Below are 25,254 nucleotides of genomic sequence, written 5' to 3'. Positions count from 1 at the left end.
GTTGAAGAGGGATGACATGGGATAAAGTGAGCAAGAGAGCAAAACACTCCAACAATTGGCTGTTGATAGTAAATGGCACAGAAGGCAGCTCTGTTATAGGAAAAGTCTGTAAATTCCCCCAAAAGGAACAAAGTAAAAATTTAGACACTCACCTGAAGGAAAAGTGTAATAAAAGAGATAATTCCCAGGACTAGAAATAATAGTGAAAAGAGATGACTGCTCTGTCGTTTTGTTTCAGGATCATCATTTCTTGTAAAAAGCTGTCAGGAAATATTGAAAGGGTCATTAATTCACTTACTAAGAAATGATTCTGTATCTTATGCATTTAAACTATAGGAATGATTTTCAGGGTGAGGAGAGTTTTGTATAGTGGAAATCAGGACTGGTTTTACTAATACTGCCCTCAGAGACATCTATCTACAGTAGAGACCAAGTGAGGGACTGTTACAAATTGATCCAATAATTCTGCTCATGTAACCTCATGGAGTAAGATGTGTTGTCCTACTGTGTAAAAGTAGAAATGGAAGTACTTGACACTTGGTAAGAAACTGTGCTATATGCTTATCCATTGTGTCATTACAGAGACATTTCAAACTGTCCTAAAGTATCTGGAGAAACTCCTGTTGTGGTTTTGGGGACGACAAGAGAGGTGTTGTTTAATCAGTTCAGGCTTTCCAAAAAGAAAGGAAGCTTCTGAAGCAGTCTTCCTTGTACAAGAGCCAGTCAGCCATTCAAGTACTAAAGCCAGCTGCCTGAGTAGCATATGTAGAAATGTTACAAGAAGATAGAAGGGCTACAAAATGTCATGGGTCCAAGGAAAATAACAGTACTGTATGACAGAAGTATTCCTAACTCAATCCAGATAATTTCATTCTTTAAAAAAGTGGAAAGTCCGGGGCCAGGGAGATGGCTCAGTGGAATAAGCGCTTCCCTGGCAAGCGCAACGGCCTGAGTTCAATCCCCAGTTCCGCCAAAAAAAAAAAAAAAAGATCGGAAGAGCACACGTCTGAACTCCAGTCACGCCGCAACATCTCGTATGCCGTCTTCAGTTCAAAAAAAAAAAAAAAAGAGTGGAAAGTCCAGCCTGATAGCTCAGTGGACTAAATGCCTGCTTAGGCAAAGCACAGTGGTCAGGGTTAAATCCCCAGCCTGGTATACTGGCCCCAGCCACAGGGAGTGCTGAGACTGCAAGTGAGACTGGGCGTGGTAGCACACGCCTGTAATCCCAGCTCTTGGGAGGTTGAACACAGGAGAATCACTGGAGTCTGTTCTGTGTAGTGAAACCCTGTAGATCCTTGTATACATTAATTAAATAAATAAGGAAAATTTTAAAAAGTGGAAAATGAGGTTAGGTGGTGAGTGCCTGTATACCAGCACTGAAGCAGGAGGATCATTATGAGTTTGAGGCCAGGTTGGGTTACATAAGTGAATTCAAGCCCAGCCTGCACTACATAACAAGACCCTAGCTGAAGAAAAAAGAAAAGTGGAGGGGATTATAAAACATTATATCACTGTTTCCTTAGTAGTCATGTCAACAAAAATAGTTACTGACAATAACTAAATCCTTATTTTATACATTGCTCTAAGCAAATGTATATATTTTCTTTCTTTTATCCTCTTAACAATTTTTAATTTTATAATCATGCCATTTGATACAGAGATAAACTGAAATACAAACAGTAGTTAAGTTGTCAAATATAATACAACCAGCCCAGAGTGACTCAAAGATACAAACCTCATCACTGTCCCTCAGAGCCCACCATTTGCAATGGGTGGGTTGCCTAACTGTTACCTAGGAGCTCACGTGCCAATCCTGGATCACTGACCTCTAGGCTTACTATTGTAGGAGGTATAAAAAAAAGGAAAATAGCCAAATCCATTTCTAACTTATCTAGTTCCATTTTTTTTTCCTTCTATTGACACCATTGTTAGCTCCATGTCTACAAGACACACATCAGAACAGAGATCAGCAAACTATGGGCCACTGGCTAAATGTTTATAACAAGTGCCAGTGAAATACAAAATATTCAATTGTTTTCACACTGCGTATGGTGCATTTTGCTCCACAAAAGCAGAGTGCAAGATTTGCAATGGAAATTGTACTGGCTGCAAAACCTAAAACAGAAGACTTTTCCCATATAAGGAAAGAACACATGCCTCTGTTCCCTGTCCTACAATACAGTACATGCTCCCCATCAGACATTTTATCTGCTTCTCAGTAAAATTTTAGGACACATAAAATGACTTCACACAAAAGTAGACCATAAAAAACATTTCTTTCCTTTTCATTTCAGTACAGAGGCTTGAACCCCGGGCCTTACACCTGAAACACAAGTTCTCTATAATTACAATACATTCAACTATTGAAGAGAGATTTATTGAACACATTAAACATGAATGGGGCTGGCCAGATAGCTCAGCAGACTAAAGCACCTGCTTAGGCAGACAGAGTATAGCGGCTGAGGTTTGATCCCTGGTGTGCCATGCCAGCCCCACCCCTGGGGCACGCTGAGATGGTGAGAAGCCTGGGAGTGGTGGTACATGCCTGTAATCTAGCACTTGGAAGACTGAAAACAGGAGAATCACTACGAGTAGGATCTATGTAATGAGACCCTGTAGACACTGTACTAAATACTAAAATAATAATAACAATAAATAAGCATGAATGACAACCTGAAATGACCTAGCCAGGCATGCTTCATTTTTTCTTTGTGGTGGAATCAAAAGCTAGTGTTTGGTTTACGCTTCTTGTGGCAATCAGTCGCTTTCTGCACAAAGTTCTCAGCAATAAGGCAAGGATGTCTGAAAAATCTCTACTAAGCAGGAACATGACTCTCTAGATTGTTTTGAAAATGGCACTGCTAAATCAAGAGGAAGCAACAAGACCACTTCAGTCTTCAGGAAGCTGTCCTTTATTCTATTTTAGGAAATGAAATGAAACTTACACCTTACACAGGTGGCATTCTTGGCCTGGTCTTGTCCTGTTAAGTGAGTCTGCTCTAGAGCAGGTTATTCTCAAGCCAAGCTGACGCACAGATAAGGAAAACCCTTTGTACAACCACGAGATGAAAGTTGAGAGTTTTGCTGAAGCCTAGTGGTGGTAGGTATGGGAAAGTCATCTCTCCAGTTTTATTTACTACTTTAGGAAGCTGGCACCCTGATCCTTCGGAAGGAAATCAACAGGGTCCTGGGAGAGAAACCAGGACAAGGAAGGTTTATACCATTAGCTTCTTTCTCACAAACAGACTTCTGTTCCTACTCCTTTAGTCAGGTTGGTTTCATATAAAGGAACATGGGTTTTGTGTCTTATATATACTGGTACAAATAAAAAGAGTTCACTAATTCTCCAATCAGCATTCAAAAGAAAATACAAAAATTAGACATACAAACTTACCCCTATAATCTTTGAAAATACTACTGCAAATGTTGGTTCCAGGCCTCCATTTATAATGGCACAAAAAACACCTACCACGAAATAAGGCCATTCTGTTATGTTCAGCTTTAGAATTCTCCAAAAGGAAACGGGAGGTACACTTTCTTCCTGGAAAATAGAAAATATTAAAAACTCACAAAATTGATAAATGATTTTTATGCTGTATAACTTTTGGAAGTGCAGAAATTTATAAAAATACGTGCGTCAAATTCTTTATCAATTGGTGGATCTTCAACTTCAAAATATGTACTGACAAATTCTTTTATGGTATCCCTTTGTTTTTAAGAAACAATTGATATTTTTACAAATATTTAACTTTTGGCCTGACATTCAAAAGATGACAAAGATATTTATAAGCAGGAATGAAAAGAACAGAAATTTTAATATTTGAAGATCCACTAAGTCTCTTTATAAGTTTTAATTCTAAAAGGGCCGTATAAATTCTTATTCTTAAATTACAAACGGATTGTAAATTGTTGACATTTCTGATTTGAGGACCATCTTGAATACTGGGAGAGAAAAAATTTGGAAAATCTTTTTTGTTCCTATTCTTCACCCAGTAGGAGCCCACCCAGCTAGGAAAAAATGGAGGGAACTAGGACAAAAACCTCTAAATCCTCCTCCATACCAAGGCCTCTTTGGTACTAAGCTGTTTCTCTTCTCCTTGTGGTCCACTGGTACTCTTCCGAGTAGATCTTCTTTTTAGACTGGATCCTGAACCTTTTAAAGACATTGCCGTGGCATCACCTTCACTTTTGGATGCAGATACTTCCTTTTCTAATTCATCTCCACTTTCTATAGTCTAAAACAAACAAGAAAATAAATAAGTAAATCAATCAAATAAATTTATACAAGCTTCTTAGGCTTAGTTTACCAATTAAACTGATTAATAAACATCAGATGCCATGGAAATAGTAATTTGAAGATAGTACTTACAAAAATTGTTGAAATTAAACTGCTATATTTTCATACCACACTTAAAAAAGGAAGGCACTAATAAGAAAGATTTCCATTGAATATGTTAAAATAGCACATCTCTTCTGTGTATGTTATCCAGGCATCTTCTTTCTTTGGTTATTTTGCCTCAGTGAAGTTTGCTTTCAGTCACAGTTGTTAACAGAAATATGGTACAAGCCCTTATGTGAGCCATATTTCTCAACTATACTTATCTAATAGTTATAATAAAAACATGAGGCCAGCCAAATAGCTCATTGGATTAAAGCACCTGTAAGCAGGTCCAGGGGCTGGGGGTTCGATTCCCAGCGCTGCCATGCCAGCCCCTGTTCCCGGGGCATGCTAAGATGGCAATTGAGACTGGGTGTGGTGGTACGCACCTGTAATCCCAGCTCTTGGGAGGTTGTAAACAGGTGGATCACTATGAGTGTGATTTAGTAGTGAGACCCTGAACACCCTATAGACCCTTCCCTAAAATTAAAGAAAAAAGTGAGAAAACCAAAAATTAATTCTACTTAAATATTTCACTTAACCTAATATATCCAAGATACTATTGTTTTTCAGTGATATTATCATTTTAGCATGTAATATATAAAAACTGTTGAGATGTTTTGCGTTCTTATATTTAATAAACTACCAGAATCTGGTTCACATTTAGTACTTACAACATTTCAGTTCAGATTAATCACCACTGAAATGTTCAGTAGTTACATGTTGATAGTGGCTGCTAGTGTTAGCTCACTTCTAACTTTGATAAAGTAGTCTTTATTCATCTTTCTTTAATGCCTCTCTTTCAGAAAAAAGAAAAAATTGTTTTCTTTTCAAGATAAGTTAAATAATACTTATTTTCAGCAGAAAACATAGCTATACCAGTTTATCTCCTCCAAAAAAGTCAAGGAAATTCTAGAATTAAACTATACCTGCATTGTGACAAGTTTGTAGTAAACACCTCTCTCTTTCATGAGTTCATCATGGTTTCCTCTCTCCACAATGACTCCATTGTCAAACCCAACAATGACGTCAGCGTTGCGAACTGTGGATAAGCGGTGAGCTATCACAATAGTGGTCCGGCCTTCTCGAGCCTAAAAACACAGAAATTTGGCATGTGAGTACATTATCAATTACATGTAAGAGCCATTCATTGAGCTTCTATGTATTGAACACTTAAATAATGAATTCTGAATATGGAAACTATAGATGCTAAGTTCAATAAATATATAGGGTGTTGACAATGATTTAAAATGATGTTTCATTATACTAAAAGTAAGCATAAATATAGTACATAAATATGGATATTATGTATCTGTCTATATATTTCATTTAATGTTTATCAGCCTAAATTTTTAGTAAAAATTATGGACTTCTACAGAATAACAAAACCCTAAAGCTCAGGCACTGATCAATAAAAACAAACACAGGCCATATGCTATACTGAAATATACAACTTGGAATAAGTCCTAGGAAATATGACGTCCCATCTTAAAGAACTATGTAGATGATCAAAACAGAAAACAAATACAAGGCCGAACAGTCTATCCTTTGTGTTATATTGATCTGCATTCAAATCTTGGCTTTGCCATTATATGAATTTATTAAAATCTTTATAACCTGCTCAGACTCATTTTACCCAAATGCAAAATAGAGAAACAATATGTACTTCTTAGGGTAGAGTAAAAAAAATACTCATAAAATACTTACAATTGGGACTTATATAGAAAGTGTTTCATTAGTGATACTTTGTTATTGATTAGAAGAAATATGGATTATTTGGGAAATACTAATCTTTGAGAAGAAGGTAGAGTTGAAACTTTGCACGTAAAACTCCCTTAAGGTGCACCCTCCTGACAAAATGTGAGGTCATCTGCCAACTCCAAGCCAGGTCTACATTTGGATATCCCCTGGCATAAGGTAGCAGTGGCAGGACTAATCAACAGACTTACTCCTGACTGAAGACACCTGGAAGAGAAGAGAAGAATCATACCCTATGCCTGTTGACAATATGTCTAATAGTCCATTTGAAGCTCCAGCTTGTGATCTAAAGTCCACCAGAGACCAGAACATCAATCAGATTATTGTCTACTACTGGGAATACACCTTGGCTTCTACAGAAATCACAGTCTAGGGTAAATGGACAGATTGGCCACAGATGGCAGAAGGGCACCTCAAAAACCTATAGATCTTAAAGCTATATGGAGAAAATTGTTACTGTCTGGATCTCAAGACTGCAGATCCTGGAAAGAAACAACTCACTCAAAAACACAAGAATCGTTTTGAATCACTTTTGAAAAAAAATTCCTATTATTTTATTTTTATCTTTCATTCATTGGAGTTTCTAGGGATTGGGGATGCCTCTTCTTTTTTCCTCTTTCAGTTTATTTTCTCTTCTTTTTATCTTTTCCCTTTTCAACTTTTTCCTCTTCTTTACCTTTCTTTTCTCATTTTAATGAAAACAATTTTGTAAAACTTCAAAACAAGATTTAAGAAGTTTGGAGAGGAATCTAGGCAGCCTAAGGTATTGGGACACTCTGACACTTAGCCCCAGAAATGCAGGTGTGGAGCTTGTGCTGATGCTGGTCTAACCTTTTAAGAACTTAGGAGGACCCTGAGCATCCGCCTGAATTCTGCAGAGTTTTGATGTATGGTCCCAGCAAGGGCAGGTGTGGAGCTTTCTTGAGGCCATTTAAGAACACTGAAGAGGATTCTTGGAGGCCTGTAGGACTGTTAAGCTCTGACACTTATTCCCCAGCACACAGGAATGGAGCTTGAGCTGGTACTAGTCCAACCTTTTAAGAAGTAAGCAGGGCCCTGAACAGCCTGCCAAAACAATGGAGAGCTGCAATCTGTGGGCCCAATGGAGCACTGATTGGATGGGGTGGAGGAGTGCTCTGTGGGCACAAGCATGGAGATTTCCTTGTTCCTCATCCATCCATTTAAGAATTTATAAGGACTCTTGGTGGATTGTGGAACTCTGGTGAGCTGCACCACTTAGCCCCCAGCTCATAGGTATGGAGCTTCTGTTGGCACTGGTGCAGTATTTTAAGAACCTAGGAGCATTGTAAGCAGCCCATCAGATCCTGGTGAATCCAGACAACATGCAACACCTACACTGAAGCTTTGTTGGGCACGGGGTAGTTGCTCCCACTAGTAATGAGAGTCTTGGTGAGTCCTACCCTGCACCCAATGTAGTGAAAACCTTAATGACACATGACTCACCACTCCTGCAACACCATTAAATCTGGATGATTAATGGGAACTTAGAAAATGTCCAAACACAGGAGCAAAATACAGTATCAATCCTCTACCCCACCCAAACAAATCCAGAATCCAAAGACATACAAGAACTTGGAAATAACACACTTGAAATTACTGAAATGACAGAAACTGAAGTGAAAAAAACAAGTCCATCAAGTTATAGAAGAAATAAGATCAGAAGTAGTCTCTCAGGTCCAAAAAGAAATGACAACAATTATGAAAGAATAGATAAAAAATAGAGGATGATACAAAAATGATGGAAACATTCAATGAACAATACAGGAAAGAATTACAATGCATGAAACAGATTCAAAGAAAGAGATATCTAGGAAATTAAAAGCTCCATTGAAAGCTGGCTCAAGGCAGCTTGAATGAAACTGAAGATAGGTTTTCAGACCTTAAAGACAGTGGGACAGCTAATGAATGTGAAATGAAACATCTCTTACAGCTAACAAGGAACCAGGAAATAACAGTTAAACAGTTAAGCTACAAGATGATATGAGAAAAATAACAATAATAGGTGTCAATGAAGCACAAGAAGGCAAAAATGACATCAAACAGCTATTTGCAGAAGTACTAGCAGAAAATTTTCCAAACACTACAAAATAACCTGACATACAGTTATGAAAGGAATATGAAACTCCAAACAAGCACAACAAAAATAATTCTACACATAGATACTAATCAAGATCTCATAAGTTCAACAAAAGAATAAAATATTAAAAGTTGCTAGAAAGAAGAACCACATCACCTACAGTGGAAAGTCTATCAGAATCATGGCACATTTCTTAACACAAACCATCAAATCAAGAAGAGCTTCGTGTTAAGTACTTCAGGTCTGGAAAGAAAACAACTTACAACCCAGACTGATGTACACTGCCAAACTATCTATCAAATTCAATGGCAAGAAAAAAGTTCTTCCATGACAAAAAGCAACTGAAGAAATAATGAAAACCAAACCAAACTTACAGAGTATTGACAGATATTCTAGAAAGAGACAGAAACAACCACAGCTTCAGAAACAAACCACCAAACAGAACAAGTAATTAAACAGAGGGAAAAAGTGCAGAACCTACAGCAGGAAAATAACATAACAAAGACAAGCCAATACGTATCAGTTATAATCATTAGGGCAAATGAGCTCAATTCACCAATCAAAAGAAACAAACTAGCAGAGTGGATTATGAAACAAAAGTATAGAACCCATAGCAGAAAAATAACATGACAAAGATAAGCCAATAAATATCAGTTATGATCATTAAGGTTAATGGCCTCCATTCACCAATCAAAAGAAACAAAAGAGCAGAGTGGATTAAGAAACAAAATCCAGGGGTTAGTAAAATAGCTAAACAGACTAAAGAGCCTTTTTGGCAAGCTTAGGCAAGCACATGGACTGTGGTTTGATCCCCAACACCAAATCTAGGGTGAACTTAGCTGGCCACAAAATCTGGGTGTGGTGGCATGTGCCTGTAATCCCAGCACTGGGTAGGCTGAAAACAGGAGGATCACTGAGTCCAAGCTGCATAGTGAGACCAAATACATTCTTAAAGATGCAACAATAAGCTGCATATAAGAAACACATTTAACTAAAAAGGAAATTCACAGATTAAAAGTCAAAGGATAGAAAAAAATTCTCCATGCCACTATAAACCAGAAAAAAGAAGGGGTAGCCATTCTGGTTGCTCACAGTATCAACTTCATCCCTAAAATCACTCAAATACATAAAGGAGGTCACTACACACTTGCTAAAGGGAAACTGCAAGAGGAAGAGATAACAATTGTAAATATTTATGCACCCAATGTAGGGGCACCCTCCCACATAACACAAATTTTAACGACAAAAGAAAGACCAAATACACAATAGTATAATAGTAATGGGGCACTTTAACACACCACTGCCACAAAGAGATAAATCAGCTAAGTAAAAAAAAAAATCAGCAAAAAAGATAACAGAACTAAACCAAACTTGTAAAGAAATTGACTTGATAGACCTTTAAAAAGTGTTTCAATCAACAACAGAACACACATTCTTCTCAGCTTAACATGGTACATTCTCCAAATAGACCTTATACTAACACATAACACATAGAGTGCTCTTAACTGAATGCAAAGGGATTGAAATTATCCCATGCATACTGTCTGCCCACACTGCAATGAAACTCAAATTTGTTGACAAAATAAACTATAAAAACTCCACAAACACATGGAAATTAAGTAACGTTCTACTAAACAACCAGTGAGTGACAGATCAAATTAAAGAAGAATTTTTTTTCTTTTTTTCTTTCTTTCTTTTTTCTTTTTTTCTTGGTATTTTATGGAAGGATCTACAGTGTGTTCAGGGTCTCACTACTAGATCTGACTCGTAGTGATTCTCCTGTACACAGCATCCCAAGTGTTGAGATTACAGGCATACATAACTACACCCAGTTTCAATTGATGTCACCCGAGGGCAGGGCCAGCATGGCAGGCCTGGAGATTTAATCCCAGGCCCTGCGGGTGATTGAAAGCACTTTGATCTGCTGAAATATGTGGCTGGCCCTAATGAAGAAATTTAAAAATATTGACAATCGAACAAAAATGGAGATACAACTATGGGAACAGTGTGAAAAAAATGAAAGCTGTATTTAGAGGAAAATTTATAGTGCTAAATTCACTCACTAGGAAAACAGAACAAGCCCAAGTAACCTATCTTATGTTGCCCCTCAAGATCCTAGAAAAAGAAGAGCAAGTCAAGTCGAATGCCCCAAGAAAGCAGGAAATTATAAAGTTCAGGGCAGAAATTAATGCAATGGCGAGGAAAAGAATACAAAATATAAATGAATCAGAGAGTAGGATCTTTAAAAGAATAAATAAAATTGATTAATTCCTGGCCAACTTCATTTAAAAAAGAAAAGAAAAAACACATACTTGTGAATTAAGGAATGAAAAGGACAAAATCACTACAGATCCTAAAGAAATTCAGAAGATCATCAATATCTATTTCCAAAATCTTTACTCTCACAGATGGAAAACAGAGAAAATAGACAGTTTCTTATATACATATGAAGTGCCAAAGCTGAGCCAAGAAGATATATAAACTCTGAATAAACAAATAATGGGAAATGAAATACAAAGTGTAATAAAAGACCTATCTACAAACAAAAAAAGCACTAGTCCTGATGGATTCATAGCTGAATTCTATAAGAAATTTAGAGAAGATATAATCCCAACTTTTCTCAAACTCTTCAGTGAAATTGAAAAAGAAGCAATTCTCCCAAACTCATTCCTGGAGGCAAGTATTATTCTGATTCAAAACCAGAGAAGTATCCGACTAAAAAGAGAACTACAACCCAATCTCTCTAATGGATATAGATCCAAAAATCTTTAATGAAATACTAATGAACAGAATTCAGCAAGCCATCAATAAAATTATACATCAACAAGTGTGTTTCATTCCAGAAATGTAGGGATGGCTCAACGTACACAAATCCATAAATGTAATACACCACATCAATAGAAGCAAGAACAAAAACCACATGATCATATCAATAGATAAAGAAAAAGCTTGTTACAAAGTCCAGTACCCATTCATGATAAAAGCCCTACAAAGAATTGGAATAGATGGTCTATACCTCAACCTGATAAAAATCATCTATGAGAAAACAACAGCCAACATTGTCTAAATGGGGAAGAAACTGAAGACCTTCACTTTAAAATCAGGAACAAGACAAAGATTCCACTGTCTCCACTCCTATTCAACATAGTTCTGGAAACATTAGTCAGAGAAATTAAATGAGAGAGACAAAAGAAATAAGGATAGGAAAAGAAGTGACACTCTCATTATTTGCAAATGACATAATACTCTACATCAAGAACCCCAACAAACCCATGAAAAGCCTTGTAGATTTAATCACCAAATTCAGCAACAGAGCAGGATACAAAGTTAATACCCAAAAATCAATAGCATTTTTGTGCACAGGCAACAAACACACTGAGAGAGAAATTAGGAAAACCATACCTTTCACAATAGCACCCAAGTAAATGAAATAGTTAGAATCAATCTCACAAAGGAATAAAGAGGCTTACACAGTGAAAATTATGATACCATGAACCAACATTGTGAAAATGGCCATATTTGAAAAATTGTTTTACAGATTCAGTGCAATTCCAATTAAAATAACACAGATATACCTCACAGAGCTAGAGAAAACTTTGCACAAATTCATTTGGAACCATAAGAGACCCAGAATATCAAAAGAAATCCTTGGAAACAAAGGAAAGGCAGGAGGTATCACAAGCCCCGACCTGAAATTATACTATAAAGCTAAAGTGATAAATCAGCATGGTGCAGGCATAGAGACAGACCTGAGGATCAATGGAACAGATTACTAGATGTAGGCACAACTGCAAACACACTCAGCCTCCTTAGATAGCCTCTTTAATAAATTGTGCTGGAAAAACTGGCTTTGCATATGTCAAAGGGTAAAACTAGACCTATGCCTATCATCATGTATTAAACTACAGTCAAAATGGATCCAATGTTTAAATATTAAAACAGAAACACTAAATCTTCTGGAGGAAAATGTAGGTAGATATCTTAAAGATGTAGGGGTAAGTAGAGAGTTCATAAAGAAAAAAAAAACAAACTGCAAGGAAAATACTTCAAAGAATCAACAATTCAGATCTCATCTTTTTGAAAACTTTCGGGGTGTCAAAGGAAATCTCCAACAGAGTAAAAAGAAAACCAACAAAAAAACTATAGCCAACTATTCCTCCCACAAAGGCCTTCTATCCAGAACAAATAAATAATCAAGTCCCCCAAATTCAAAGACCCAGTCCAAAAATGAGCATCTGAGATGAATATAAACTTTTCAGATGAAGTAATACAAATGGCAAGTAAATATATGAAAAAAATGTTCAACATCATTGGTTTTTTGACAAATGCAAATTGAAACAACACTGAGACTCCATCTCACCTGGGAAAGAATGGCTTACATCAAGATATCAGCCAATAACAAATGCTGGAGGGGCAGTGGAGAAAAAGGAGCCCTTATCCACTCTTGGTGGGACTGCAGACTGGAACAATCATTATGGAAATCAGTATGGAGATTCCTTGAAAAGCTAGGATTGAAGGTCCCATTCAAGAACTCTATTTGCCTCCTGGGTATTTTTCCAGAAGAACTGAAAACATCATACCACAGTAATATATTTTCAGCATTGAATAGTACTTGTTATCAATGGCATAAAGTTAATGCTGTTTACAGCACTGCAATTTCAGTTTGGGTTCTGTCCATGAAATCTGTGCCTTCCCTTATGTTTTCAAGATTTCTCCCTTATCTTTTTTTGTTTCCCACATTTTGCTCTCTGTTTATCTTTTTTTGTTATTATCTATTTAGTTTATCTCATTTATTAGTACCGTGTATGCTATATAGTTTTTACATTCCCTGTAGGAATTTGGTACATGCACATCCATATCTTATTTTTTTATCTTTTTTCTGTTCATTGTTTGTTCTTTCCTGAAACTGTTCTCTAAACTGCTTATTTACTTTAAGTCTTCAATAAAATATCCTATTCCATTATCTCTACTACTTCTCATATCTTTCCGATTAGTTTGTCATATTTTGCTTTTTTAAATCTCTGCTTACTCACCCCCTCTGTCTTCACTAATATAACTACTGAGCTTTATGGATCTCTAGATAACTAGTTAACTTTATGCCATTGATAACAAATATTGTTCAGCTGTTAGGAGATGTAAAGTTGTACCATTCAGTAGATATTTACCATAGGTCGAGGGTAAGTTAGTATTTGATTTATCTCAGTATTCATACTATAATTATAGGTCTTTTTTGTGGTAGAGGGGGGTACATTATTGGTCCTTAGGGTCTGTCAATATTCAGTTTGTCTCTGATGCTATTGCTGATGCTCATGTTATCACTGGAGTCAAGGTGACATAACTGTTCTTACTAATTGCTTTTTGTGGCATATCAATATTGATTGCCTTAGAGTTATTAAGGGTGCTGCAGCCCATCCCTGGAGAACCAGAAACTGGGGAATATATGCTGCAACCTCCCAATCCCAAGTAAACAGGTGGTTGGATCTTGGAACAGAGGTAAACGCCAATAGTTAGCTGTATCTAGAAGATACAGCTTAAAAGTAGACATTAACTAAAAAGGCCTTGATACTAAACACAAAGCTTTCCCTATAATCAACATAAAGTCTCAGTGGAAAAATACAGCAACAGCAGAACAGAGACACTAGAAGAAAACTCACAAAAGACCTCCAAAAGCTTCCATTTCTCTTAAGCTGATACACAGGGCATCAAAGGAAAGGAAGCCAAAGCTAAATTATTTGAAATGATGTAACAGGAGAAAACAAAATGACTCAATAAAACATTTTGGAAACTCAAAGAGATATAAATGAAGAGATACTGGACAAAATAAACAAAACGATGAGTTCATAAAAGACACCAATAGAAAGCTAGCAGAAAAAGAAAGAAAACTAGTAGAGCTAATTTTCATTGAAAACATGCATTACCAGCATAAAAAAGAGAGTTTATAGAATGACTCCAAAAAGAAATTAAAGAGATTAAAAATTCTATTAAAGTATTAGTAGCAGAATTGAACAATGTGGGGACAATTTCTGATCTACAAGGTAGGATTCTTGTCAATGAGTGTTTAATGAGAAATATCTTAAATATAACAACACAACATAAAAAAGTTACTCAACAGCTCCTACATGATGCAAAGGAGATGAATCTAAGATTGCCTGTAATTAGTGAAAAATCAGAAGATAGCACCAATAACATAAAAACCATGCTTACTGAAATAATACCAGAAAATTTTCTAAATAATAAAAAAATTAATAGACAGATAAGTAAAGTACATAGAACCCCAAACAACCACACTAAAAAAGAATCTATCCAAGACATGTCAAAATCAAAATATGATAAGTTCAATATAAGAACATAATTTTAAAAGTGTTTAGAAGAAAGCAACAAATCATTTACAAAGGTAACTGCATTAGAATTACAGCAGATTTCTCAACACAAACGTTAAAAACCAAAGAGCTCAGTACAAAATGTTTCAAGTCCTAAAAGAAAATGATTTCTAACCCAGGTTGATATATCCTGCAAAACCATCTTTCAAAATTTAGGGAGAAAGAAGATTCTTCCATGATATCGAGCACCTAAAGGAATTCATCACCAAAAAAACAGTACTCAAAAATTTTTTCAGATATTTTACAAAGTGACAATGAAGCTACAAATGATAACAGGCCTAGTAGAATGAATACACTATGCAGAATGAGCAAATAAAGAGGAGAGAAAGATAAGGAATCAGCAATAAAAAAATAAGACAATGAGAATACTAATCTAATACTTGCCAGTAATAACTGTTAATAAATGGTTTCAATTCACCTATCAAAAGACAGAGATTAGCAGACTAGATGGAGAAACAAAACTCAATAGTAATCTGCACACAAGAATCACATTTGACCTAAAAAGAAACTCATATGCTAAGGGTCAAGTATGGAAAGCAACAATGCATGTAACAGGAACCCAACACCAAAGTAGGTATAAATATCCTACGTTGAGGCAATTGGGCTTTAAGCCAAAACTGATCAAAAGATCAAAAGAGGCAAAGATGGTCACTACATATTGATCAAGGGAACAATCCAAGTGGAGGAGATAACAATTATTAGCATGTATCCACCACTGACTGCCACAATCAACTTCTTCAAATAAGTGCTAATGCCTCTAAGAGATCACATGAACATAAACACAATTACAGTGGGGGATTTCAGGACCCCATGTAACATTTATAATCATAGATCACTAAACAAAAAGTCAATAAAAATGCACAGTTTAGTAAAATTTTTAAATAAATGGCTTATCTACCTAAAAGTAGATTGATTGATGAGACAAAGAGGATCATCACTACATAAAAGTGAAAGGAACAATCCATCAAGATGAAATAATGCCTATAAATATTTATGTACTGAATACTAGAGCACCTATCTACATAGAACAAATACTACTGAGTATTAAAAAATCAAATAAACACTAATAGAATCATAGTGAAAGATCTTTTTAACATTTTATTTTAAAGATGAAAGAATAAAAACAAAAATAAGTATATCTGGTAAGCTGAACAACTACTTTAAAGATAGTGAAAGTTCTTAATACCCAATTTTGAAAAAAAAATTGATTGAAAAAAAATCAATAAAGAATTCTCACAGCTGAACCACAGCCTTGAACATATGGATTTAATAAGTATCTACAGAGTATCCCATTCCACTAAAAGAGAATACACATCCTTTTCTGAAGCACATGTTACTTTCTCCAAAACAGAACACATACTAATCCACAATACCTGCTTAAATAGATATAAAAGAAATAAAATCACCACAGGTGTATTTTCAAACCACTGTACAATAAAATTAGAAATCAACAACAGAAGGAATCATGGGAAATGTAGAAGCAACTGGAAAATTAAAAACACCCTCCTAAACAAGTGATGGATCAAAGAAGAAATTGTAAAATTTCTGGAAGTTAATGACAATGCATGCACAGTTAACCAGAACCTCTAAGACACAACAAATTCAGATCTAAGAAGGAACTGCATTGCAATCAATGCTCACATTAGGAAATCAGAGGAAGTGCAAATAAAAAACCTTATGAGGACTCTTAAAATATTGAGAAGAAAAACAACCCAAGCCCAACTCAGAATAAGGGAAATCATAAGAACTACAGTAGAAATCAATTAAATCCTGACTTTAAAAAAAAAAAAAAAAAAAACAGGCTGGTGAGATAGCTCAGCTGACTAAGCCCCTGCTTAAGCAAGTGCAGGGACCAAAATTCAATCCCTGGCACCACATGCTGCACTGGTCTCACCCCTGGGCACACAGAACCAGCCACAGAGTGCAGATGTGTGGGTGCATGCCTGTAATCCCAGCGATGGTAGGCTGAAAACAGGAGGATCACTATGAGTCCAAGCTGCATAGTGAGACCCTTACCAAATACATTTTAAAAAATCAATGAAATAAAGAACTAGTTCTTAAAAAGTATAAACAAAATACATAAGCCATTAGACAAATTTACCAAGAGAGAAGAGACTCACATCAATGCCATTAGAAATAAAAATGGTGAAGCACAATACGGTCATAATTCAGATGATAATAGCTACTATATAAATTATAGTCCAAAAAATTGTAAAATCCAGAAGAAAATCTTCATCTCACACAAATTACCAAGCTGAGGACACAAAATTGCTGAACAAGCAGTGAAAGGCAAGCAGTAATAAACAACTTACCAACTAAAAAGCCCAGAGCTTGATGTATTCACAGCTGAATTCTACAGCACTATTTAAAATATTATATCACTTATATTCCTTAAATGCTTCAAAGAAATTAATAGGGATAGAATGCTCCTAAATTCATTTAGGGAAACAAGCATCACTCTGATTCCACAAGCAGACACCCTATTATAAAACAAAATTACAAGAGCCAGCCAGATAGCTCAACAGACTAAAGCATCGGCTTAGGCAGAGTGAAGCGGCTGGGGTTTGAGTCCTGACTGGCGTGCCATGCTGGCCCCGCCCTCGGGGTATGCTGAGTCAGCAATTGAGGCTGAGTATGGTGGCGTGCACCTGTATCCCACCACTTGGGAGGCTGAAAACAGATGAATCACTACGAGTCCAATCTGCATAGTGAGACCCTATAGACCCTGTAGACCCTGTCCTGAATACATTAGTGATAATAATAATAATAACGATAATACAAAACTGCAGGCCAGTCTCATCAATGAACATAGAGGCAAAACAACAAGCTACTTGTAAGCACAGTTAGCATACTATGAAAAAGATCACACAGACTGGGCACAGTGGTGTATGCCAAAATCATACATTACAGCCACAAGGGTTTTATCTCAGCAATGCAAGGATGGTTCAACATACATAAGTGAATAAATATGGTACATCACATAAATAGAAGCAAGTGAGGGTTGGGAAAAAAATGAATCAAGTTCTACCATGCACAACTACAAATTCCCTCTAATGAATGTAGTCATAATGCATACCAAAAATATATCAATAAACTTAATTAATAAAAAAACACATGACTATATAAATAGACACAGAAAAGTATTTCAATAAAATCCAAAAAAATGTTTTCATGATTACAACCTTGAAGGAAATAGGTATAGAAAGAACACACCTGAATTTCATAATAGCTGTATATGACAAACCAATGGTCCATGTCATATTAAATAGGGAAAAACTAAAATCTTTCCTTCTCAAATCAGGAATAAGTCAAAGATGCCAATTATCACACCTTTTGATTAATGTAGTACTTGAAACATTAGCTAGAACTATCAGGCATGAGAAAGAAATAAAAGGATACATAATGGAAAGGAAGAACTCAAATTATCAGTATTTCCAGATAAGACATCATATTATAGAAAACCCAAAGAACTCCACCTAAAAAACTCTTAGAATTAATAACTAACTTCAGTAGTATAGCAGGATATAAAATGAACAGAAAAAAAATCATTAGTATCATTCACTCCAATAATGAACTTAGAGAAAGAAATCATAAGAATACCATTCATGATAGCATTACAGAAAATGAAATACCTAGGAATTAACCTAACCAAGGAAGTGAAAGCCTTCTACAATGAAAACTATAGTTCTCTGAAAAATGAGGCAGCAGAGGACATCAAGAGCCAAATAAAGACCAATTTTTGAGTTCATATTAAAGATTAACAGATATTTGTAGGTGGATATTAATTCATTGCCATCTAAAAACAAATAAGAAAACCATAGAAGTTCAATGAGCAAAGAAACAAAAAAATAAAGTTGAAGGCCTGCTGCTCTTATTTTAGTCAGTAAGGAGAATCACCTTGAAATTGCCAGAAATATATTTTATAAGGTCAACATTAAAAATAATTAACAGTGGGATGACACTGTGCTTCAAACCAGCTGATGTGAGGTGGGCACACAGACCTTGTCCAGGGCCACCTGGACCACTGCCTCACTCTCTGTGTCCAGGGCTGATGTGGCCTCATCCAGCAGCAGGATCTTGGGGTTGCGAACCAAGGCACGTGCGATGGCAATTCTCTGCTTCTGTCCACCACTTAGCTGCGCTCCTCTTTCTCCAACCAGGGTGTCAAATTTCTGCAACAGAAAAAATTATCAGGGGCCAGGGAGATGGCTCAGTAGAAAAAGCACTTGCCTGGCAAGCACAAGCGCCTGAGTTTAATCCCTGGTATCGAAAAAAAAAAAAATTAAAAGAAAAAATTATCAAAAGACTTAGAAAAAAACACAAACTATTTCACATCCAATTTGAACTGGAAACTACCCATGCCTTGCAGGTAATGTAATCCAACTATTTAACCTTTACTGATAACTCACCCCTGGTTTTGAAAATTATCAACTGCTCCTTGATCATGCCAGAGCATTAAAAGTCCAAAGCAATCTCGATTTCCCTTTCTAGGAGGCTTTTCCAATGTGTCAGAAGTTCCTTTAATTTGTAGCGGCTTCTGAACTTCTATGGGTTGAACAGGGCCCCAGTTGCCCACTTTCTACCCTGAGCAATAACAGAGGTCAAGAGCCACTCACCTGAGGCAGTTTCATGATGAAGTCATAAGCGTTGGCTTCCTTGACAGCTTTCTCAATCTCATCCATGGTGACATTTTCTCGACCATAGCGAATGTTTTCAGCTATCGTGGTGGCAAACAGCACAGGTTCTTGACTCACCACACCAATAATTTCTCGCAGATACCTCACATTTATGGTCCTGATGTCTTGCCCATCAATAGTGACCTGAAAGAAACAGCAAGTGAGGTTTCCACACATGTGTAGTTGAGAGCACAGAGTGAGGAACATCTGCAGCCATAACTGCTGAGGATCACACTGGCTCACCGTGCCCTCTGAGGGGTCATAGAGCCTCTGCAGCAGCTGTACCGTCGTACTCTTCCCACAGCCACTGTTGCCAACCAGGGCCACGGTCTGCCCGCTCTGCACCTTCAGATTGAGGCCCTTCAGGATCTACCAAGGCAAGTGAGAAACAGACTGTAAGGCAACTTGCACATGCAGAGAGGGGGTGTGGGAACTGACAGCTCAATTCAATACTAGGCTGCAATACACAGGTATTGTTCTTTACAATCTTTTAGTGTCAGAGACTTTCATGGAACATATTATTTAATCATAGATTAGTCAGTTATTATACCTTGACTTCTTTGCGAGATGGGTAACTGAAGTGGATATTTCTAAATTCCAAATTTCCCTTAATATTGTCTGGTTTGTGGCCTTTTGTTGAGAAGCTGTCAATACATGGCTCCTGAAGTATATAAATTTTGAAATCAGTATTATGTTACAATTATTGCTTTTTAGTAATACTTTGGGGAGAACAAGACAAAGTAGTGCCAATAGGGACTCTAAACTGGACAGTCCTTTACAAGACAGATAAATTATCAGTTTAGACTTACATTGTCAATTATTCTGAATATTTCATAAGCTGCTCCTCTTGCATTTGCAAATGCTTGCATGTTTGGAGATGCCTGTCCAACACTGAAAGCCCCAATTATTACAGAAAAGAAGACCTGGCAAATGTGAAGGAAAATCCTCAAGTTAGTGTTTAGTACAATTTTTTTTCATAAGTTTTTCTAGCATAATGCATTCCATTTAAAATGACAGGGCAACAAAACGATGGGAGATGTTAAGAATATTTTATTGTATAACTAAGAGAGTAATTTTAAATGTGTCACCATAAAAATGAAAATTAATGAGGTGATAGATGTCAATCAGCTTGATTTAGTCATTGCACATCACATACATAATCAAAACACATTATACTCCAACATTATAACAACAATAACAAATTATGATTAGTCAACTGAAATTAATGTTTTTCAAATGTAAAAAATCTTTTTTAATATTTAAATCTTTTTATCTAGTATGCGTATAATGCAGAATTAGTGTCATTTGCTTAGTGAAACAATGACATATGGTCTATATGACCATAGCACTGTAATGAAATTTTTATTTCTTCAATAGTTAGAAATTTTATTTAGATCACCATAAGGATAAAATGAAGCAGAATGACACTTTGCTTGTATTCAAAGTTGATGAGAACTAGCATCACTGTTCATTTCTTTCTAAGTCTATCAGGAATTCTACTGAGCAACAATTTACCTAGAAGGAACTTTGCTAAACATTTGTAGGTTCACTATCTCAATTAGTCCTTACTACAACACTAAAAGGTGGGGCACATGTTTCCTGTCATGTCCACCTGGCGGAAGAAGTAACAGGCTAGAAGTTTGATATGGTTGACATAAGCCACTCAGAATCTGAACAACATCAGTCTATGACAAGTTCTGTACTGACAATTCTGGATGCCTCAAGGTTATGAGCATATTGTTTACAAATTATTCCACCATCTTTAAATAAAAGTAGACAACATCAAGTGGCAACATCTTCCACATTTACACAAAGCCATATCGTATAGAAAACTTGTAAGCAGAACTTCCTTTCCTGAAGAGTAATATCTTTTATTTCTATAAATTTGTGAGGTAGACTAGCTGTCATTGAAAAACTTAAAAGAAAGTAAACTATATTTTACTGTTTGTAAAGAATAAATCAAAAATACAAGTATAGTGCTCAGCATGAGTTTTGACACAAAGAAATAGTTTCATCAGACAAAAGCTCATGCTAGAAATATCTGAAATGTTAATGCTTCTTAGCTTCAGAAGAAATTGTGCAAGAGATCAGAAAAACATCAGCAAAATCACTTATTAGGTTAAATGAATGTGCTTTTCATGCTAACCTAATAATATATGGGGTTTTTTTTTGTATCTTCAATAGATTTTCAAAATATATTCTTCTCAAGTCAAGCCAATATCACTCACTGGCATTTTTTTTTTAACAGTGACTGTCTTAGTTATTTTTCTTGCTGCTGAGACAACATACTTCACATCCAAGGTTAAAGAAGGAAAGGTTTATGGTATCTCACAGTTTGAAGAGGTTTCAGATCAGTGCTGGCTAGCTCCAAGGCAGGATGGCATGGCAGAGGGCCACTGCAGAGAAGAAACAGTTCACGGCAGGCAGAAGGCAGAAGCCAGCAAGGCAGCAGGCAGCAAGCTACAAGCAACAGCCAACAACAGCAGCCCTATTTCTGTCACTTATATGCATCCAGGTTGCCTCCCCTGAGAGAAGATAGCACACACACCAGGGTGAGGTACTCTTAATCCTACACAGAACTACATCAAACCAATAAATGGACTAAGTTAGTAATTATATGCCCTCAATCCCAGTGTCATGTCCTCCAGATCTCTGAAAAGCTCTACCTATGACGGCATGAGGCTTGGGGTTGGGGGGCATCTAGACACAAGCCAGAACTGTAACTCATTGATTTTTACAACTCACAGAAAACTTACAGTGAGGACTTGTCCAATGGAAGATTCATTTGAGAGGACCAAGGAAGTCCCATACCAGAAGGCTAGAGCATATGATGCATAGATCAACAGGAAAGTAGCACCTGTAGAAATGTTGGCAGTGATTGCTTTCTTTATCCCAATTCTTTTAGCATCTTCTAGATTATTATTGTACCTGCGGATAAAACAAAAATTATTAAATATATTCATAGATTTTTGTGAACTGTTGTCAGTGTTGTCATTTTGAGCAATTATAATATGGCATATGAGATGTGATCACATATATGGTAAATGTTTGAATTTTTAATAATTTATCACAGTAAAAGACACTGCCACTGATCCCCCTCAAAATACTTCCTCACACTTCAAACACACATCCCACCATTCTTGCCACGTTCTGAAGCAGTTACAGAAGTCTTAAGGAGGTCTTTACCAGGTTGATTTTCTTTCCTTTTTTTTCCTGTGGAATTGATTTTTTAAAATGGTGAAAGCTGCTGCTTGCCATTCAATGTACAGGCAAACTCAAAAGAAGTACTGTGCATCCTCATCTACTGCATCTGACCCTATGGATCGTCTAGCTCTTCCCCAGAGTCATAATGACTATGAAAATAAACACTTGGAATCAGTTCTAGACAATGAGGTAGCAACAACAATGCAATCAACTAAAAGACCTAAAGAAGGACTTCCAGAAGGGCTTGAGGAAGTGGTATACATGGGTACAAAGGAGGGAGAGTGTTTTGAATGAGATTAATGGTAATGAATCCTTTTATGTAATAATTTCCTAATGTAAATATTCACCATAAATTTCAATCACAGCACACACGTCTTTTCTCTTTGTTTGTTTTTGGTACCAGGAATTAAACTCAGCAGGATTTTGCGCTTTCTATGCAGGGCTCTATCATAAGCCCTGGCTGTTCTCTAGTTACCTACCCATACAGTGACCCAATGCAGTTATTACTATTGTTTCTTCTCGTAGAGGAGGAAACTGAGGCTTACAGAGATTAAGTTATTTAAGAGGGAGTCTTCTAAATGCTTATAGTTTTAGCAAGAGTAAAGTAAGTGAAGCACTACTTAGCAAACTTTTAAAACATACATTAACATGCAAATAAATGGAAATCTCAAAAATAGAACTTGTTTTTGAAGTCAGTATGCCACTTTCACTAGTTTATAAAATGCTAAAAAAGTACTAACAGAAAAGAGGCTCTTCAATCTCTGAACCTGAGGGAATATTTGCAGTCGGCCTTTGTCCTGCTCCATCTGGGCATCTTGGAGGGACCCCCTGTGAGATTACGTGTGTGAAAGCACATTGATACTTTGACACTATGTAATACTTTTTTCTTAAACAAGCTGTATGATTTAAATTATTTCTATAGATATCTACTTATCAAATCACTAATCTAGGAAAGACATTTGGCTTCAAAATATATCATAGTCTATCTTTATGAATCAGTATCTTTCTTTCATCTTTTTTCTATATTGTTAACATAGTCTTCTCAACTCTTCTCGTGCCATGGTAACTCTCTGATTGTATAAAGGGATGGGCCTCATGGCTGAAAAAATAAAGTTTCAGTACATCTACAGCCTTGTAACTGGATTGTAGCAGTTAGGTCATGAACACCCTTTGAGACTTTATAGAAAAAATATGAATTACACAAAGTGGAGGTAGGGGCAGAAAAAACAAGCAAACAAAGTGAATGATGGAATCCACTGGCTCATTTTGTTTCTTTAGTTCTAGTGACTTCACTCCCACATGATAATTCATAATTCTAAACCTTCTAGGAGTAGATAATTCTTCATTCTAAAGAGAAGGAGAATGGTGTCTGTAGCTTAATCTCCATTTCACAGGAACAGATTATCTTTCTCAAGAAATGGCATGAAGAGCTAAGCTAAAAGAGCCTAGAGAAATCTATAAGCAGAGCCAAGGTAAATTTATTAGACACCGGACAGATCATATTTTAGCTTTAAGTCTGTCTTAATCCACTTTGTCAGAAGTCTCTGAAGAAATTGGAGACTTGCCTTGCACAAAGGAGCTCAAAATTATTGAAATGTAATAACTTAATTCCACAGATAATTCATATTTTGAAGTCCTTCACTATTAAATGTATGATGGTCTGAACATTATATTAATTTTCTTTTTTTATGTATTTGGTATTCCCACTGTGCAGCTCAGACTTGTAGTGATCCTCTTGTTTTCAGCCTCCCTAGAGGCAGGATTACAAGCATATACCATCATGCCTGGACTCTGTCTAGCTCCGAGTGCCTGGGGGTGGGGCCCATGTGGCATGTGGTGCCAGGGATTCATATATTAATTTTCTTATAATTTAGTTTTTTTATATACTGTTGGAGTTAAAATTCTTCTTGGATACGAATATTTTGGCTTTCATGGCTATTTTTTAAATGGTTGATTTACCACAATAAAAAAGCAAGACAAGTAAATTTATGTGGCAATCATAACCCCTGAGGATGAAATTTAAACAGAACATTTTAGTGATAAAATATTTAAATCCTCAATTAGCCAGTTGCACTCTGAATTAGAGCATTTTATGTATTTAGTACAGGGTCTATAGGGTCTCACTACACAGATCGGACTCATAGTGATCTTCCTGTTTTCAGCCTCCTAAGAGTTGGGAATACAGGTATATGCCACTACACCCAGTCTCAGTTGCCTCTCATTATGCCCTGGATTGGGGGCCAGCATGACATGCTGGGGATCGAACTTTTGCCCCTATGCCTGCCTAAGCAGAAGCTTTAGTCTGCTGATTTATCTAGTCAGCCCTTTAGAACACTACTTTTATGAAACATGTTCAGATTGTGTGTGTGTGTGTGTGTGTGTGTGTGTGTGTGTGTGTGTGTGTGATTTTAGGAACTGAATGAAGGTAAAGGTAAAGGTATACAGCATAAAGTATACATTATTACATTGAGAAACTTCAACACTTATGATTCGTGTTTATCATCTATTGATTTCAAGTCTTGCTTAGGCTAACATCCAAAGCATTTCTCCAATATGGCATTGCTGCTGCTGAAGGAAACATATGCCAGGAAGAAGCAACAACTGAGAAGACAACCATTTAGACACTATAAAAAAGAAATAAAACAAAAAAGGAGGTTAGAGAAGCAAGCAGACAAACTATTCCTTTTGTACAGCCTATTTGGTTAGTTTATGAAAAACAATGTCATATAAAGTTAGATTTCAAAATCATTCATTCACTTA

At 36.3% G+C, this 25,254-nt stretch overlaps 1 protein-coding gene across 1 annotated transcript in view; it reads right to left on the bottom strand.

Annotated features, from left to right (window-relative positions):
- The window catches only part of LOC101572667 (multidrug resistance protein 1-like), a gene marked incomplete at its 3' end in the record, with an annotated part of 109,232 nt that overhangs the window by 40,554 nt on the left and 43,424 nt on the right, over positions 1 to 25,254 (bottom strand). Inside the window, exons 8-17 of the mRNA XM_023708704.1 lie at positions 22,047 to 22,218; positions 20,100 to 20,213; positions 19,841 to 19,951; positions 19,534 to 19,659; positions 19,231 to 19,434; positions 18,616 to 18,786; positions 5,308 to 5,469; positions 4,062 to 4,235; positions 3,395 to 3,541; positions 153 to 260 (exon numbers count right to left, since the gene is read on the bottom strand). Of these exons, the coding sequence (XP_023564472.1) occupies positions 153 to 260; positions 3,395 to 3,541; positions 4,062 to 4,235; positions 5,308 to 5,469; positions 18,616 to 18,786; positions 19,231 to 19,434; positions 19,534 to 19,659; positions 19,841 to 19,951; positions 20,100 to 20,213; positions 22,047 to 22,218 (1,489 nt within the window). The remainder of the gene's footprint in view (positions 1 to 152; positions 261 to 3,394; positions 3,542 to 4,061; positions 4,236 to 5,307; positions 5,470 to 18,615; positions 18,787 to 19,230; positions 19,435 to 19,533; positions 19,660 to 19,840; positions 19,952 to 20,099; positions 20,214 to 22,046; positions 22,219 to 25,254) is intronic.

The sequence above is a fragment of the Octodon degus genome, unplaced genomic scaffold (genome assembly GCF_000260255.1).
Source record: "Octodon degus isolate 3935 unplaced genomic scaffold, OctDeg1.0 scaffold00481, whole genome shotgun sequence".
Lineage (NCBI taxonomy): Eukaryota > Metazoa > Chordata > Mammalia > Rodentia > Octodontidae > Octodon > Octodon degus.
The sequence above is the reverse complement of the archived record's forward strand: the minus strand, read 5'-3'. Positions and strand labels throughout refer to the sequence as shown.